At 32.1% G+C, this 15,977-nt stretch overlaps 1 protein-coding gene across 1 annotated transcript; it reads right to left on the bottom strand.

The window, feature by feature from the left end:
• Positions 1-21: 21 nt before the first annotated feature.
• Positions 22-12,852, bottom strand: LOC143244517 (uncharacterized). The gene is made up of 5 exons (XM_076489349.1): positions 12,749-12,852; positions 9,742-9,872; positions 4,926-5,015; positions 2,856-3,003; positions 22-1,741 (listed from the first exon to the last, which is right to left on the bottom strand). The coding sequence occupies exons 2-4, from the start codon at positions 9,825-9,827 to the stop codon at positions 2,874-2,876; spliced, it is 306 nt and encodes a 101-aa protein (XP_076345464.1). The 5' UTR covers positions 9,828-9,872; positions 12,749-12,852; the 3' UTR covers positions 22-1,741; positions 2,856-2,873.
• Between the last annotated feature and the right edge of the window lie 3,125 nt (positions 12,853-15,977).

The raw sequence follows: 15,977 nt of genomic DNA, 5'->3' as shown, positions 1-15,977 counted from the left end.
TTATCAAAAATACAGCAAAAGGAAATAAACGTGCGAGAATTTGTAGTACCACAAAACATTTTATTACATGACCAGCCTAACATAATCTCTCTAAATCTAACAATATTACTCAAACAATCTGGAGTTACATAACTGTAATTAATTAATCAATAAATATTTTTTTAATTCGTTATACCACATATTCCAGAAAAAAAAAAGACTTAACTTGTTACATAAATACGATATAGTTGTAAAATTCAGTCTTCTAATTGTGACATTAAAGTGAAGAAATGTGTGTTTTTCTTTTAGCAAAGCCACATTGGGCTATCTGCTAAGCCCACCGCGGGGAATCGAATCCCTGATTTTAGCGCTGTAAATCCGTAGACATACCACTGTACTAGCGGGAAAGTAAAGAAATAAGAAAATAAATGATAACACATCGAGATCATATGTTATAAAATTATATATATTAACCAAAATACTCTCATCGGATGAATTTAAATATTGTATTAATTAAAGGTTTATCTGAAAATATCCAATTAAGTTGTGTTGTTGTTTTTTTTTGTGCAAAACCACCCGAGTGCTATTTACACTAACCGTTCCTAATTTTGTGGTGACGGGCTAGAACGAAGGTCTCTACTTAACTCGATATCGTGAGTTGTTCTTATTGAAGAGTGGATTGTACCATCACTTTTAAAACACAACCACGGCCCCAAAGTACGAAGTGGGATTTTGTTTTGATGATAATGGGTCACAAATTACTGAACTTTGGATCCATACACAGGTGCTCTTCGACCAATACTCATGACTAAGTGAATTTCTGAAATAGAATTCCGGTTCAGGGGAGTGACGGTAAAGGACAAAATCCAATTTGTTGTCAGAGGAACAAGCATAATAAGCATAAAATTAATAATTAGTTAAAATTACGCTGAAATAGATAAAACAATTTAATTGACTCAAGTATCGACTTCAGCAAATATTTAAGTTTTGAACTAGAAAACATTGTGCAACAAGTCCTTAACTTAGCAATTAATAAGATAAATCAGTCTCTTCTAAAAATGATAATACATTTTTTTATTTCAATTCCAAATAATCTATTGTCAGTGTTTTCAACTTTTGATAATTCAGTAAATTTGTTTCTTCTTTCTGAATTTTACAACTTTAACTCATTCCAACGTATCAAATACTAATTCTTGCTCGTATCTACAAAGTATATATTATCATAAATCGTGCAGGTTTGGTTACTGGAACTAAAATTGGACTTTTTGGGTGAGGCTGAAGAAATTATATTATTTTACTGAAGTGCTTTTGTACCTATGAAAACGTAAGTATTTCATGATAATATATTTCAAGTTCGTTGAAAATGTATGAATCAATAAACTATTGTTTTTTCTAAATTTAGGAATTTTTATTTAATTTTTGATAAGTTAAATTTGAGTGAGAAACCTAAAAAGGAAACGAAATGTATATAAATATATAACAGAATTATGTGCTCTTAATGTATATAAATATATAACTGAATTATGTGCTCTTAATGTATTTAAATATATAACTGAATTATGTGCTCTTAATGTATATAAATATATAATTGAATTACGTGCACTTAATGTATATAAATATATAACTGAATTAGGTGCTTTTAATGTATATAAATATATAACTGAATTAGGTGCTTTTAATGTATATAAATATATAACTGAATTAGGTGCTTTTAATGTATATAAATCACATCCTCTTCTTCTTCAAAAGGAAAGAAAACTCTCTGAAAAAAGAAAGTAAAGCAATTTTTTCCAGACTTATCAATAATAAGTGATTAACGTACACATGAATAACACCAGCAGATAATACATTCCTAGGATAGATAGTTAATGTATAACACTAATCTGAATAATTAAAAAATGTTTAACGTAAGAGAACATAAAATTACAAGTAAATTAGAATCTCAGAACTGAAATATATTCTATGTAAGTCAAAGCCTCATAATTTTCTTAAATAGAAGAATATTAAATCACATATTTTATTTAGGGAGCTGTAAAACGAAAAGATAAAACAAAATAAACATCATTTTCTTTGTAAACCGAAAATCAATTTAATCAGTTAGCCTAACTGTTCAATCTTCAGACATCATTGAGTTATGATTAAAATTCAAACAACTTGAAAAATGAAAGTAATTTCTCGTTCTAGTAATATGTAACGCAGAAAACAATTATAAAACATTAAATATTTTAGATTTTCATAAATTTTGAAATGTATATAAAAATAAAAACATGATAATTATGAAGAAAGCCTGATTGAATATAAGTCTTTTTCCAACCTTTTTAAAAACTGGTCTGTTCAAATCCAAGAATAAGTAAGACACTTAGCCACTAGTATAAGATTAGGAGGACAGTGTAACATCAGAACTACTATTAAGGAAGAGAATTTTGCTATATAACGAACTTATTTTGGAGACCATCTTTATCATTGTTTTTTATTTTTCTACCCGACTCCAAATTCGTTTCTTTCAATTCCACCAATATATTTTTTGAAGTGTTCTATGTAGGTCAATTTCCAAAGTTATTGATTTGCCAAATAATCTGTAACTTCGAGATTTGAGTAGAAAAATAATCACACACTTAAGTTTTCCCTAGCTTAAAGTGTCCAATTTTTTTCTATCCACAGTTACTACACTAGGAATCCAGAGAATTAGAGGCTGGCAACTGTTTAGCTAACTCGGATTGATATATCTAACCCTTTTACTATTGCCACTTTTGTACTATTTTGATCGTTAAATGAGATTACAGTAAAGAAGAAAAAGTTAAGTAAAACTAGAGTACTTTTTGTGTCTGCCTGGAACATCTAATTTATTTTCCTTCTAATACAACAGTCTTACTAACCTCGAGTGTTAATTAATCTTACATAGATCTTCGACGTCTACCAGGTGAGAACCTGTTGGCCCAAAATTCATGGTCCTGCTGGGCCTTAAGAAATTCAGTGTAGTCACAACCATGGGTCATTCCTGCATTCATTTTACAAGTTCGTTTTCTGTCGGATAAGACAGATTTTCCTAAAATCGTCGTTTTCTTACAGCGAAAAAGTTATTTAAACTTTTAACTATTTTGTCAGCTTACAGACCACAACTACACAGCGAAAACTGTAATACTAGTTGGAATCCAGTTAGTGGCATTATACAGTTAGGTAAACTTGAAGCATAACAAAATAGAGCAAAGTACAAACTTGTGAGATTAAATATCATTATTTCTTTAGATTTGAAGAAAAAACTTCAAAACATTAATAGGTCCAACAGAACACTTTGTCGATTGTAACACATTAATACAAGCAAACATTATGAGTGGTATTTGGAAATACATGTTATATTACTGTAAACACATAGTGATAACAGTTAAAGTTTATAGTTTATATTAACAGCCATATCTATTATTTCCTCTTTATAAGAAATAAATAAGATAATAAATTTATAAGATGAATTTAAACATTTATCTGTAATAACATGATTATCGTAAGAAAAAAAAACATCCTAAAAATGTAAGCAAAATTATAAAACCTAAAAATTCCTCCAATAACACTCCTTATATTTTGAATGGTCAAATTCTTATTTATACTTAATAACACACGTTATTCAATACGATCACAATCCTAACTGTACTAATACAAACCACTTGGTTGGATCAAAATGCTATTTAATAACAAACCGATTATTCAATCCCAAAATAGTTCTAATTTTATCGTGTACCACATGCCACTAGGTGGCTGTGAGGTGGTAACCCTTAAATACAAATAAGTATGGTTCTCGATAACTCAGTGAAAGTCTGATGGTTTATAAACATCAAAAATCAGGTTTCAATACCTGTAGTAGACAGACGTCAAAAAATCCTTTGTTTAGCTTTGTGTTTAACAAAAAAAAAACAACGAATTAATATGTATGCATTTAAAATATTGAATTCCTGCCAAACACTGGGGTCGTCTTTAATTTAAAAGTATAAAAAAATTAAAAATGCAACTTTGTTTATTATTTTCCAAACATGACAGAATTTCATTTTTATTCCATGTGTTAGACTGAGAAACATTATTTTTTATTATAACGTTTATGTCAGTATTCAATCTTATCCACTCAGTAAATAACGAAGTGATAAAAAAATCAAATGTTGCCTGAGAAACAAGTGCAACCATTCGATTTTCACTCATTTGAAAATGAATATCATGCGTGAAAACTATGTTTCAGATCCCTTGCTCAGTCTCGTAAAAACAATGTCCCAGATCACTAGTTTATTCTACATGTGAAAATATGCACTATTGCTTGCTACCTGAGCTTGTAAAAAGCATTGCCAAAGACAGCGAGAAGAATGTTAACACATCTTGACACACCTTGCATGAGTTTTTCATCAGCTTCTAACATCACGTTTCAACAGACCAAAAAATAAAAGTGTATCCAAGCTGCATCAGGAAACTTGAAAGGAACTTGATTCATCACGATTGTTATGATTTCAGATTCTTCAAACATGTATCCGCATTGGAGCCATTGTGTTTCTTACACATACTACGCCATAAACTTTAGAACCATAACTTCTTCTGTGGTTTGTGGAATATGGAATTATTTAATAGTAACAACGAAGTACAAAAAATTATAAGTAATCTAAAGGCTATCCCTCCCTCCAAAAAAATATAAAAAAGATCCATTCTTCTAATTACCATGGCTACGCCATGTGTCTATTTTAACTCTTTCTTGATATTCGTACAAATATTTTGAATAGCTTAATAAATACAATTGTGCTACATGACATTGTAGTTGGCACTGAAAACTTGTAATAATATTTTTTTTTACATAACCATAATGTTAATCCTGAACCAAAGCTACCTTTCAATAATACTTTGCCTATTTTATCTTCTATTAAGCCTATTTTCAGTTTAGATTGTTTTTAAAGTGTAACTCTAAATGACATACTTACTTAAGCATCACGATTTTGTTGTCCAATTCATCAATCAAACTTTTTATATAGGAGAATGTTTTCCTCTTCTGAGATATTTCTTCTAAAAATCTAAAGGGAGAAATCGTGGTTTCTTTTAATTACGTCATCAAAAAGCAGTGACACAAAAGAGATAATTGCACTTAAAATGCGATGCTACTTTTAATGGAGACACAAAAATTAATTAACTTCCTCTTTCCAATAATGACCACGTCCTTGGCACGGCTAGGTGGTTAAGGCCGTCGACTCCTAATCTGAGATTCACGGGTTCGAATCATCGTCACACCGAACATGCTCGCTCTGTTAATATCTTTACATCAGCATACATCACGAAATTACGTATTTTAACTCTTTTTCTAAAACTAAGTGTATTTTTATTTTAAAATTTAGTGAAATTCTACAGTCTTTGATTATTCATGTTGACTTCTTGGCTTGTTTGTTCGTTGCAAGGCACAAAGTTACACACTGAGCTATCTGTGCTGTGCCCACCATGGGTATTGAAATCCGTTTTCTAGTGTTATAAGATTGCAGATCTGCCGCTAAGCTATTCGGGAGCTAATCAGGCTTGCAGATACATATAAAAGCAAGGCTGATGTGACGAACCCTTTCTTTAAAAAATACTGTGACATTGAAGATGTCCTGAACTATCAGGAACTTGGAGAATCGGCTGATTTGCTTTATATAATTACATGGAACCAGACTCACTAGAATAAGCTCGACATGGCCAGGGGGTTAAAGCACTCGACTCGTAATGGTAACGAGTTCGAATCCCTGTCACACCAAAAGTGCTACCCCTTTCAGCTGTGGTGGCGTTATAATGTGATGGTAAATCTCACTATTCGTCGGTAAAAGAGTAGCCCAAGAGTTAGCTGATAGCCCTGTGTAGCTTTGCGCGAAATTCAAAAACAAATAGATTAGAATAAAATAGATGTTTGTTGTATTCACAGAATATTGTTTTTAAAAATAATGAACAACTATCTATTCCAGTATTTATAACTAATCTGAGTTGATTTAAAGTAGTTAAATGCCATTATTCGGGTGTTAACAAACCAACATTCGAATTTCCTGAACAATTTCATGGCATACATAGAAGCTTACAGGATTATTACATTTGCTTGGTTTTTGGTTTATCGAATTACCTGGAACTGCCGAACATCTTGGAGCATAATTAGATTATGGTTGAATTGGCTTGGTTTGTTTTGAATTTCGAGCAAAGCTACTTAAGGGCTATCTGCGCTAGTCGTCCCCAATTTAGCAGTTTAAGACTAGAGGAAAGGCCACCGCCAACTCTTGAACTATTCTTTTACCAACGAATAGTGGGATTGATCGTAATATTATAACGCCTCCATGGCTGGAAGGGCGTGTATGTTTGGTGCGACGGGGATTCGAACTTGCGACTCTAAGATTACGAGTCGAATGCCTTAACCCACCTGGCCATGCCGGGTCATTTATGGTTGAAAAGAACATGTAATAGACACTGATGTGTAATACGCACTATAAGATTTAAATTGTGTAGTTAGTTTTCTTTAAAAATCATGTTGTGATTATATTTTATCATCATTAAAAATATCTTAAATGGTCTTTTAACCTAAATCTCAATTATTACCTCACATCTTGGTGCCAGATACTTTATAATATGGTTAATTCTAATGTAAATTTAAGTATCTTACGTCATCGAACTACTGTGTGAAATTTAAACCAACAAAGATATTTGTCAGTGAATATTAGAAATTAAGCCTAAGAGTGAGATTGATCTCTGTACTGGCCGCTGTTGTGGATCCCATCTAAAGAAGTCCGATCTGAGTTTTCAGGAGATTGGTTTGTTTTTGGAATTTCGCTCAAAGCTACACGAAAGCTACCTGCGCTAGCCGTCCATAATTTAGCAGTGTAAGACTAGAGGAAAGGCAGCTAGTCATCACCACCCACTGCCAACAACTACGGCTATTCTTTTACCAACAAATAATGGGATTGACCGTAACTTTATAACGCCCTCACGGCTGAAAGATTGCTAATATTTGGTGTGACGGATATTCTAACCCGCGACCCTCAGATTACGAGTCGAGCTCCCTAACCGCCTGGCCATGCCGGGACCTTGGAAGACTGATCGGTAAGTTTGTTTACCTATGAAAATACGCAATACGTTCAGGCGCCTTCGCAATGGAGAAAGCACAATGTATCCAGATACGAAGTCAGTCATAGAAACGTGTGAAAATACTTGTGTCCATCAGGTCAGGTCATGTCCTGATATATATGTTGATTCTTAATTTGTTTTACAAAGATAAATATCTTTTAACACAGTTTTGTGTAAAATATACTAACATCATTCTAAAAGTGCCTTTATTTCTGGTATTCTAACTATTACTAATTTCAACCTCTCCTGTTTTTGTTTCATAGAGATTTGCTACAGGGTTGACATCGATGAAAAAATAATAAGTGAACACGATTTACAATTCTGTGCAATCGAATAATGTTCCTTGGGTCAAAATTCAAATATTTGTCTTTTTTCTGGTTTGATAAGTACATGTTTTATTTGTAGACAAGTGTGAAGCCCGACAAACTCCGCTAATATAAATGCACACTAGGGACAAAACATTAAGGACGTCAGGGCATGCGGGAAAACAGACTGTCAAAATCCAGTTCCGATATATATTGATCCTGAGCACGTGACACCGATCCGACATTTTACTCAGGTCCAGACTTAGTATTTATTATAATGGTTTTATTATCTGGGATGCGTATAAAAAAGAACACCACTTAAAAAAACAAAAAAAACACTTAACCCACTGACTAATTAAGTTACAATATTCATCTGTTATCTTCTGTTGTGGCCCGGGATGGCCAGATGATTAAGGTACTCGACTCGTAATACGAGGGTCTCGGGTTCGAATCCCCTTCACACCAAACATGCTTTCAGACGTGGGGGCGTTATAATGTTACAGCCAATCCCACTATTCGTTGATAAAAGAGTGGCCCAAGAGTTGACGGTGGGTGGTGATGACTAACTGCCTTCCTTCTAAACTTACGCTATTAAATTAGGCTAGCGCAGATAGCCCTTGAGTAACTTTGAGCGAAATTTAAAAAAAACAATCTAATACAATCCACTGGCAAGACATTTAAATACCTTCATTAGATAAGTAAGTCTACATCATTAAGTGTACCTCTTAAAAGTCCAACAATCGTAAGGTTTTCCGATAATAGCATTTCATTAAAATAAAGGAGACCAAAAGCGGAATTTAAACAATCTTATGAGTGTTACCAGATATCTTAACAATGTTTGGTGTGCTCTTGAATGGTAAATAAGTTACATAGCATAATACAATCTGTATACTACAATTCCATCATATCTTATAATGATTCGTATTCCAATAAAATATAAAATATTTATTTATATCTTAATTAAGCATATAATACACAATTAAGACTGAGCAGCTGTTACTGAGTTTAATATTGCAGGGACAATAGAGAACATTTACGATAGTTTCGACTACAACTGACTTTGAATCACACTTTGATGTATTTCGTTAAGGTTTGTTTCTTTGTTTTGAATTTCGCGCAAAGCTACTCGAAGGCTATCTGCGCTAGCCGTCTCTAATTTAATAGCGTAAGTCTAGAGGGAAGGCAGCTAGTCATCACCACCCACCGTCAACTCTTGGGCCACTTGTTTATCAACGAATAGTGGGATTGACTGTAACATTATAACGCCCCCATGTCTGAAAGGGCGAGCATGTTTGGTGTGATGTGGATTTCGTTAAGGACTGTATTATATGACGTTATGTTAGAAATGTTGTGCTGAGAAAAATTATTAAACTTATAAGGAGCGCCAACTGGGTGTTAACAATGTAAAGATTATGCTAGTAAATACATAAAAAGTAAGCAAATAATGTAATTAGCAAGCAGTGATGGTTAAAAACATTATAGTTAACAAGTGGTTATAGATTTTACCATTATAGCTAAAAACAGTACTTAATAAATATTAATAAACAGATCTGATAAATATTATTCTTAACATACAGCAATAGCTTTTAACATTATAGTTAACAAACAGCAATGATACACAAACATTACAATTAACGAATAACAATAGTTAATAAGCATTATAGTTAACAAAGAGTAATAGTTTTAACCATTATAACTAAAAACAATAACAGTTAATATACATTATGGTTAATATACAACAACATTTTTCAACATAATAGCTAAAAACAGTAATGTTTAACAAACGTTAGAGCTAACAAACAGCAATAATCTACAAGCATTATAACTAAGAAACAGCAATAGATTTTACTATTATTGCTAAAAACAATAAAGGTTTGTTTGTTTGTTTTGAATTTCGCAAAAGCTACTCGAGGGCTATCTGCGCTAGCCGTCCCTAATTTAGTAGTGTAAGACTAGAGGGAAGGCAGGTAGTCATCACCACCCACCGCCAACTCTTTAGCTACTCTTTTACCAACGAATAGTGGGATTGACCATCACATTATAACGCCCCCACGGCTGAAAGGGCGAGCATGTTTGGCGCGACGGGGATGCAAAGCCGCGACCCTTAGATTGAGAGTCGCACGCCTTAACACGCTTGGCCATGCCGGGCCCCAACAGTAAAAGTAAGCAAACATTTTGATCAACAAACGGTTAACAATAGTTAACAAACATTGTTCTGAACAAATGGTAACAGTGAAACATTAATTAACGAACATTAACCGTCAACAAACAGGTTTATAATTTATGAAGAGTAGTGGTTAATAAGAATTATAGTAAATCAATATTAATAATTAATAATTCGTAAGATGTTCTAAATTCTTACTTTCTAATGTCTTCTTCAGCTGATATTACCACAAGGAAAAATAAACCAACGCTCAGGAAAATTACTGTTTTGGTTTCTCTTCTCATTGTCGTTTTGAAGCACGTGCGTTTGGAGAGTTAGCTGTTATTCTTCTACAAATGAAAACGTTCAAAGCATTGAAGGAGATCTACTGAAGGCATTAAAACTTAGCCAAGCTATACAGGTACCAATACATACAAATGTATCATTAGAATGTGATAATGGATAATGTAGTTTTGAGACAAACCATATACCATAGAATACACTAAACACATATTTATAATGAAATATTTGTAATTGAAAATTTTAACCTCGGTAAAAACTTACTGCTTTATCCCACTGTAATGTTTAAAAAACCAAGATAATAACCAATAAAGTAATGTAACAGTTGAATTATGCATCTTAGAATGTTAAAGATATGCTTAAAACACTGATATGAGATATACAGTAACGAGACAGTGAACGGTGAGTTTCAGATTCCTAAAAATAAATTATTCATGTTTATATACCAGGTTACTATAAAATAACACAGGTGGCGTTAAAAACGCAGATAGAAATTATTTTTACATCTTTAGTTATCTGTTAACTGATGAGTGTTATTTGATTACAATTACATATACCCAAGTATTATAATATACTTTGATTAATAAGTATCAGAAAACAATTAGTCCTATTGTTTATGAATAATTTGACGGATTTACTATCATATTTCTATTTTAATATCGAGTTTTTAATATTTATAAACGTATGAGCTATGCAACCCAGATTTAACGAACTTTCCGCTTATTCGCTGAATTTGTAGAAGATTCTCGAGTGTAATAATAAAAAATATGTGTTGTGCGTAAACACAAGTGTATCGTCAGTATTGTTGTGCACATCCATAAATGTAACCAACACGACGCACCAAAATACAGCATATCTTACTGTTTTGCTATAGTTAGGGTATTATAAACCTCGGAATCTGTTACGTGACTGATATAACACTTTGACCAGGAACGTTTATAGATTTAGAACATTGAAAACAATTATTATTATTTTTATGAAAGCATTATACAACTTCGGTGATTAAAAACTGGGCATGTGGCCAGTGAAGAATGAAAATACAGGGTTAGCTAGCTTCCTGTTAAGTAAATTTCATTTACATCAATACAAAATTAATTATTTCATCATGAACCTTGGATAAAGTATCAAGGAACTTCCAAACAAGATGGAAGACTCCATATTGTTTGTAGTAACTTTGTAAAACTTTTGTACATATATCAGTATATGTAACCACCGTTATCGTAAGTTGTGTTATTGGTTCTATATTATAATACTTTTGTATTATAAAACAAAAAAACTGTGCGGATCAATCATGTTGACAAGTATCATGAAATAAATACATATCGACACCTATTCAAATTCAAAAGTTAAATCATAATTTAACTCAGTTTTGGGACATTCGAAATTATAATACGTTTCGTAATAATAACTATATTCAAACTGGTTTGTGTAGACTTAAAAACTATACACGTGTATAAGATAATAAGTAACTATTATGTAACATATTCTGATATGTCAGCCTTAACACGAGTACATTTCCAAAACAGCATCTGAATTAAAACTAATGTAACTATTATGTGATATACAACTTTAATATCAATATTAAACAATTAGCATAATAAAGTCAGATAGTTCTAACTTCGGCAAAGGTTTTCCCTTATCCAAAGAACTAAATAAAAATTTTTGGTTTATTTGTTAATTGAAAAACACACCATGAAAATAAAATACGAGACAAATCAAATTATTTAACACCTAAAAATACAAATGATGTCTTTAAAAAGATTTTTAGCATAGAAATAATAAGTTAAGAAATATTAAATATATATATATATATATATATACACGACACAAAAGTTGCATGAACATATATTTTCAACCATTATGAAATTAATGACACTGTCAAATACAGTGTTTCTTATATACTACGGAATAAAGAGAATGGAATATAATATTCAATAATGTTGTTAAATATAAACATTCAAGTTACGTGTAAGAAAAGCTTCAATAATGTTTATACCATTTCACAATGTACGTGTAAAAAATATTCAGCGTTTCATAAGTTGATTTTCCCTGGTACAACATACACGTTTTCAACAAAGTTTATATAATTGTTGAACTGCTCAACGATAGAAGTTCAACACCGACTTATTGTAATGGTTATAAATGTGTATTACATAAATTTCTGTCTGGGCAAGGTGGAAACTTATATCAGTGTTGCTGTTTTTCGAGATTAAAATCCTGTCCTTTAACTATTTTTTGCACGTGTGAACACATGTAAACATCACATATCCTCCACTCAAGCTAACGACACGACTTTCTGTCTGGACACCTCTCGACTTTTCTCGTTCAACACATCACACTTGAACGGGTAAATGTTTAAAAGTTTGGAAAATATATTTTTTTAAACTTTACCCAGTAAAAGTGTTTGCTTGGGTAATAATATTCGAATATTTTGTCTTAAAGTTTCGTTCACCTTTCTTTAATTTGTTTTCATTCGTCATTTATTATATCCATAAGTTCCAGCTTTGAAAATGTTATCTATTATAGAACAGTGGATAAATGCTTTTTGTAAATACAATCAAATTATCGTTGTCAACTCCATGTTCTAAACGCAATTCAAAGTTCTTTAATAAATATATCTCTTCAAATTAAAACTTAAAGAGGGTACTTAAACTATTCTACATAGTATATAATGGTAACTTATTGAACAGTTTCTAGCGCAACAATGAGTAAAATATGTATTAAACATAAATATAAGTCTGTACATACACACACATACATGTATACATATATTTACAAAGATGAGTAAGTGATTTAATTATAAGTTGAATTTGTTCTTTCTGTAAGTTTGGTTTATTAATTTATTTATTAGCACAATATTCATTCTCGCACTTTTTAATGATAAGTCCTTAGTTTTCACCGTTGTAAACAAAAGAATGAAACTCACCGATTGACAAACGTAGAATAAAAACTCCAAGGTGATTTCGCTCAGTGTTCAAACCTAGTTTTCCCAAGTAATACTCTGCTAACTAGAATAGCTGGGTATATACTCGCTGCTATTCTTTTTATACAGGTAGAAATCGGCTAACGTAATCAAATCGGAAAAACAAACTTGACGTGTGACGTCACTCGTTTTTTTCCAATTGGCTAGAAGTCGTGTCTTTTACGCACTAATCAAGAATTGTTTTTCTATAATTGGCTTATTCTAGAATTTCAGAAAGAAAATAACTAATTGGACTTATCTACCAATTAAGTGGTGTTTTGGCTGTACAAATATATTATGAATGTCAATAAATATTAGTGGCAAAAGGTAATGGTCATTGTGTGTTTTAAAAGTGTATTTATTAAAATATTACCCAACCATAAGTGTAGTAAACAATAACGTACTTGATTAATAAGGAAAAATGTATTTTAGTTATTACAATGATAAATCCATAATTTTTAAACGTTAGTTACAAATTATAATCTTTTTCGTGTGTTTTGCTTGCTACTGTTTTAAGAAATTCTTCTATATACGCGAAAATTTATTTTATACTAGCTATAACTTCTTAAAGGAAAAATCACCTTATTAGTGTTACCTAAGAAATCTTTATATGTTACACGAAAATGTATTCTATAATAGCAATAATCTTTTAAAGGAAGAAGCATCTAATTAGTGTTTTATAACGAAAAGCTTATAACTGAAGTATGTGCCACTTTAAAATGAGAGAAATCGCAAGAGTTACAGATTTTATGCGTATTTCTGAAATATGAATATTTCTCTAATAGTTTGACCATTCTGCGTCGTCCAATAGAATTGTATAAAATACGTTACATTCTGTTCACCAGCCAATGATTTCTGTTGAAGTAGAAAGTTTTGAAAATGTTTTTGGGGAAAGTTTAATATCATTTTTCATGTAGATTCATTAATAAGCCAATCAACTTTTGTAAAAAGAATCGATAAGCACTTTCCAAAAATTCTCGAAAATTTTATCGTAATTGTTACGTATTAATGTTGATAATGATTGATGATATTGTAACAGTAACATGTAAATCTCATTGTTTTTATTAATATTAACAATACTGAATTTAATAACTGGTCAAAATTTAACAGCTAAATAAACCTGGTCAAGTCCTTAGCATAATTAATACGATTGGTTCTCGTCGAATATTCCTGAACTACAAAATAGCCATTGTATATACAGGAACGCTATATTCTCAAGACGGGTAGTACAGCTATTAATAATTTAATTTATATAAAGTAGAGAACAACGTTTCGACCTTTTCAGGTCATCTTCAGGTTTACAGAAAGAGTTCAAGATGGTTCTTCGTCATCATGAATCTGAGAACGCTCTTGACTTAGGCCTAGAAATCTATAAAGTGATGAAACTTTCTGGAATTTAAATTGGAATCCGTAAACTTACTAGAATCGAACTGTCCGGAGAGGGTGTGAAAATATTCACGTACGTTACTTTTGACGTTCCCAAAGTTCTATGATATTATATAAATGTCGATAAGAATGATATTTTTTGTGATGTTTATCAGTATCGTTTTATAATAGTTTAAATATTGTTCCTATAAAATTATTCTTATTGTGATTTAATAAATTTGTGAATAATTATTATTGTTTGTTTGTTTTGAATTTCGCGCAACGCTACTCGAGGGCTATCTGCATTAGCCGTCCCTAATTTGACAGTGTAAGATTAGAGGGAAGGCAGCTAATCATCACCACCCACCGCCAACTCTTGGGCTACTCTTTTACTAACGAATAGTGAGATTGACCGTCACATTATAACGCCCTCACGGCTGAAAGGGCAAGCATCTTTGGTGCGACCGGGATTCGAACCTGCGATCCTCAGATTACGAGTCGAACGCCTTAATACGCTTGGCCATGTCGGGCCAAATTATTATTTGTAAATTGACTGTCTTGTTTGTTGGTGTCACGATCTGTAATTTCTACCATACCATAAAATAGAAGATTGTCCTGGATCTCAAATTAATATAATTAATCATTGTTTAAGGCGTTCGACTCGTAATCCGAGGATTGCGGGTTCGAATCCCGGTCGCACCAAACATGCTTGCCCTTTCAGCCATAGGGGCGTTATAATCTGATGGTCAATCCCACTATTCATTGATAAAAGAGTAGCCAAGAGTTGGCGGTAGGTGGTGATGACTAGCTGCCTTCCCTCTAGTCTTACACTGCTAAATTAGTTTTGCGCGAAATTCAAAACAACAATAATCATAGTTTATTGATAAATGGTGAATTTGTGTGAATTGGATTTTGAATACAGATTTTGAAGTAAAACCAACAAGCAGCCACTCTGGTGTCTGAATCAGATAATTTTTTTGAAAATCTCCACTCTCGAGAAGATTGATAATTTAAGCAACACATCTTATTTAATGTTATTAGCTAAGCACTATCAGTTACCTGTTAAGATTTTGATGAGAAAGCAGGAAATTGCGAGTTAAGTGGTGGTTAAATGGTTAGTTAAAAAAAGACGTGCTTGGTGAAGATGTACTGGAGTTAATAGATGAGGGCGAGATAGACGCAATTGAATTAAAGAAATTAGAACTCGAATATCAACTATAAGCTAGAATTACAGAGAAGAAAATAACAAGGTGAATTAGAACTGAACAAGAAACAATTAGTGATGCAGATTGAATTAAAGGAATTGAAATTAGCTAGTAAGTCAACTTCCACCACGTTGGCGTTATGTACAGGGTGTTCGGGAAGTCACTGTGCATGACAATTATAAACAATGTTGAAAGTGACCCCCGTTGGCATCAATACAGGCCTGGATCCTTCTTATTTTGTTTCTAAACACCGCTATCAGTTGCTGGCTTGAAATAGACTGAATGAATGCTGTTACCGCTGCCTTCAAAACTGCACAGTAACTTTCCGAACACTCTGTAGTAGTAGCAATTTTGATGTAGCTAAAAAATATGAGACTAATTCCAAAATACCAGGAAAAATAAGTCGGTAAATAGTTATTGCATTTTGAGATACATTGCCACTAGTTAGGAATGGCAAAAAGATGTTTGGACCCTGCAATTACAAACTGTACTAATCAGTAAAGCAAAGAAAATATTTACGGCACTTTCATGGGACAAAGTAGTGACTATGATGCTGTCAAATTTTGAAGACTTATGAGTTAATGCCAAAAGCTTATAGCTATTGTGTAAGAAGAAAGATAAAA

Source organism: Tachypleus tridentatus, chromosome 1, assembly GCF_004210375.1.
Source record: "Tachypleus tridentatus isolate NWPU-2018 chromosome 1, ASM421037v1, whole genome shotgun sequence".
NCBI classification, from domain to species: domain Eukaryota; kingdom Metazoa; phylum Arthropoda; class Merostomata; order Xiphosura; family Limulidae; genus Tachypleus; species Tachypleus tridentatus.
Note: the sequence above shows the minus strand (reverse complement) of the source record. Positions and strands in the feature narration are given on the sequence as shown.

Bases quoted from the DNA above. Each gene is read 5' to 3' on its own strand.
- LOC143244517 (XM_076489349.1), bottom strand. From the start codon at position 9,827: ATGAGAAGAGAAACCAAAACAGTAATTTTCCTGAGCGTTGGTTTATTT. The intron at 5,016-9,741 runs GTAAGAATTTAG...TTCTCCCTTTAG, and splicing joins GCTGAAGAAGACATTAGAAA to ATTTTTAGAAGAAATATCTC. The intron at 3,004-4,925 runs GTAAGTATGTCA...CTTATCCGACAG, and splicing joins AACAAAATCGTGATGCTTAA to AAAACGAACTTGTAAAATGA.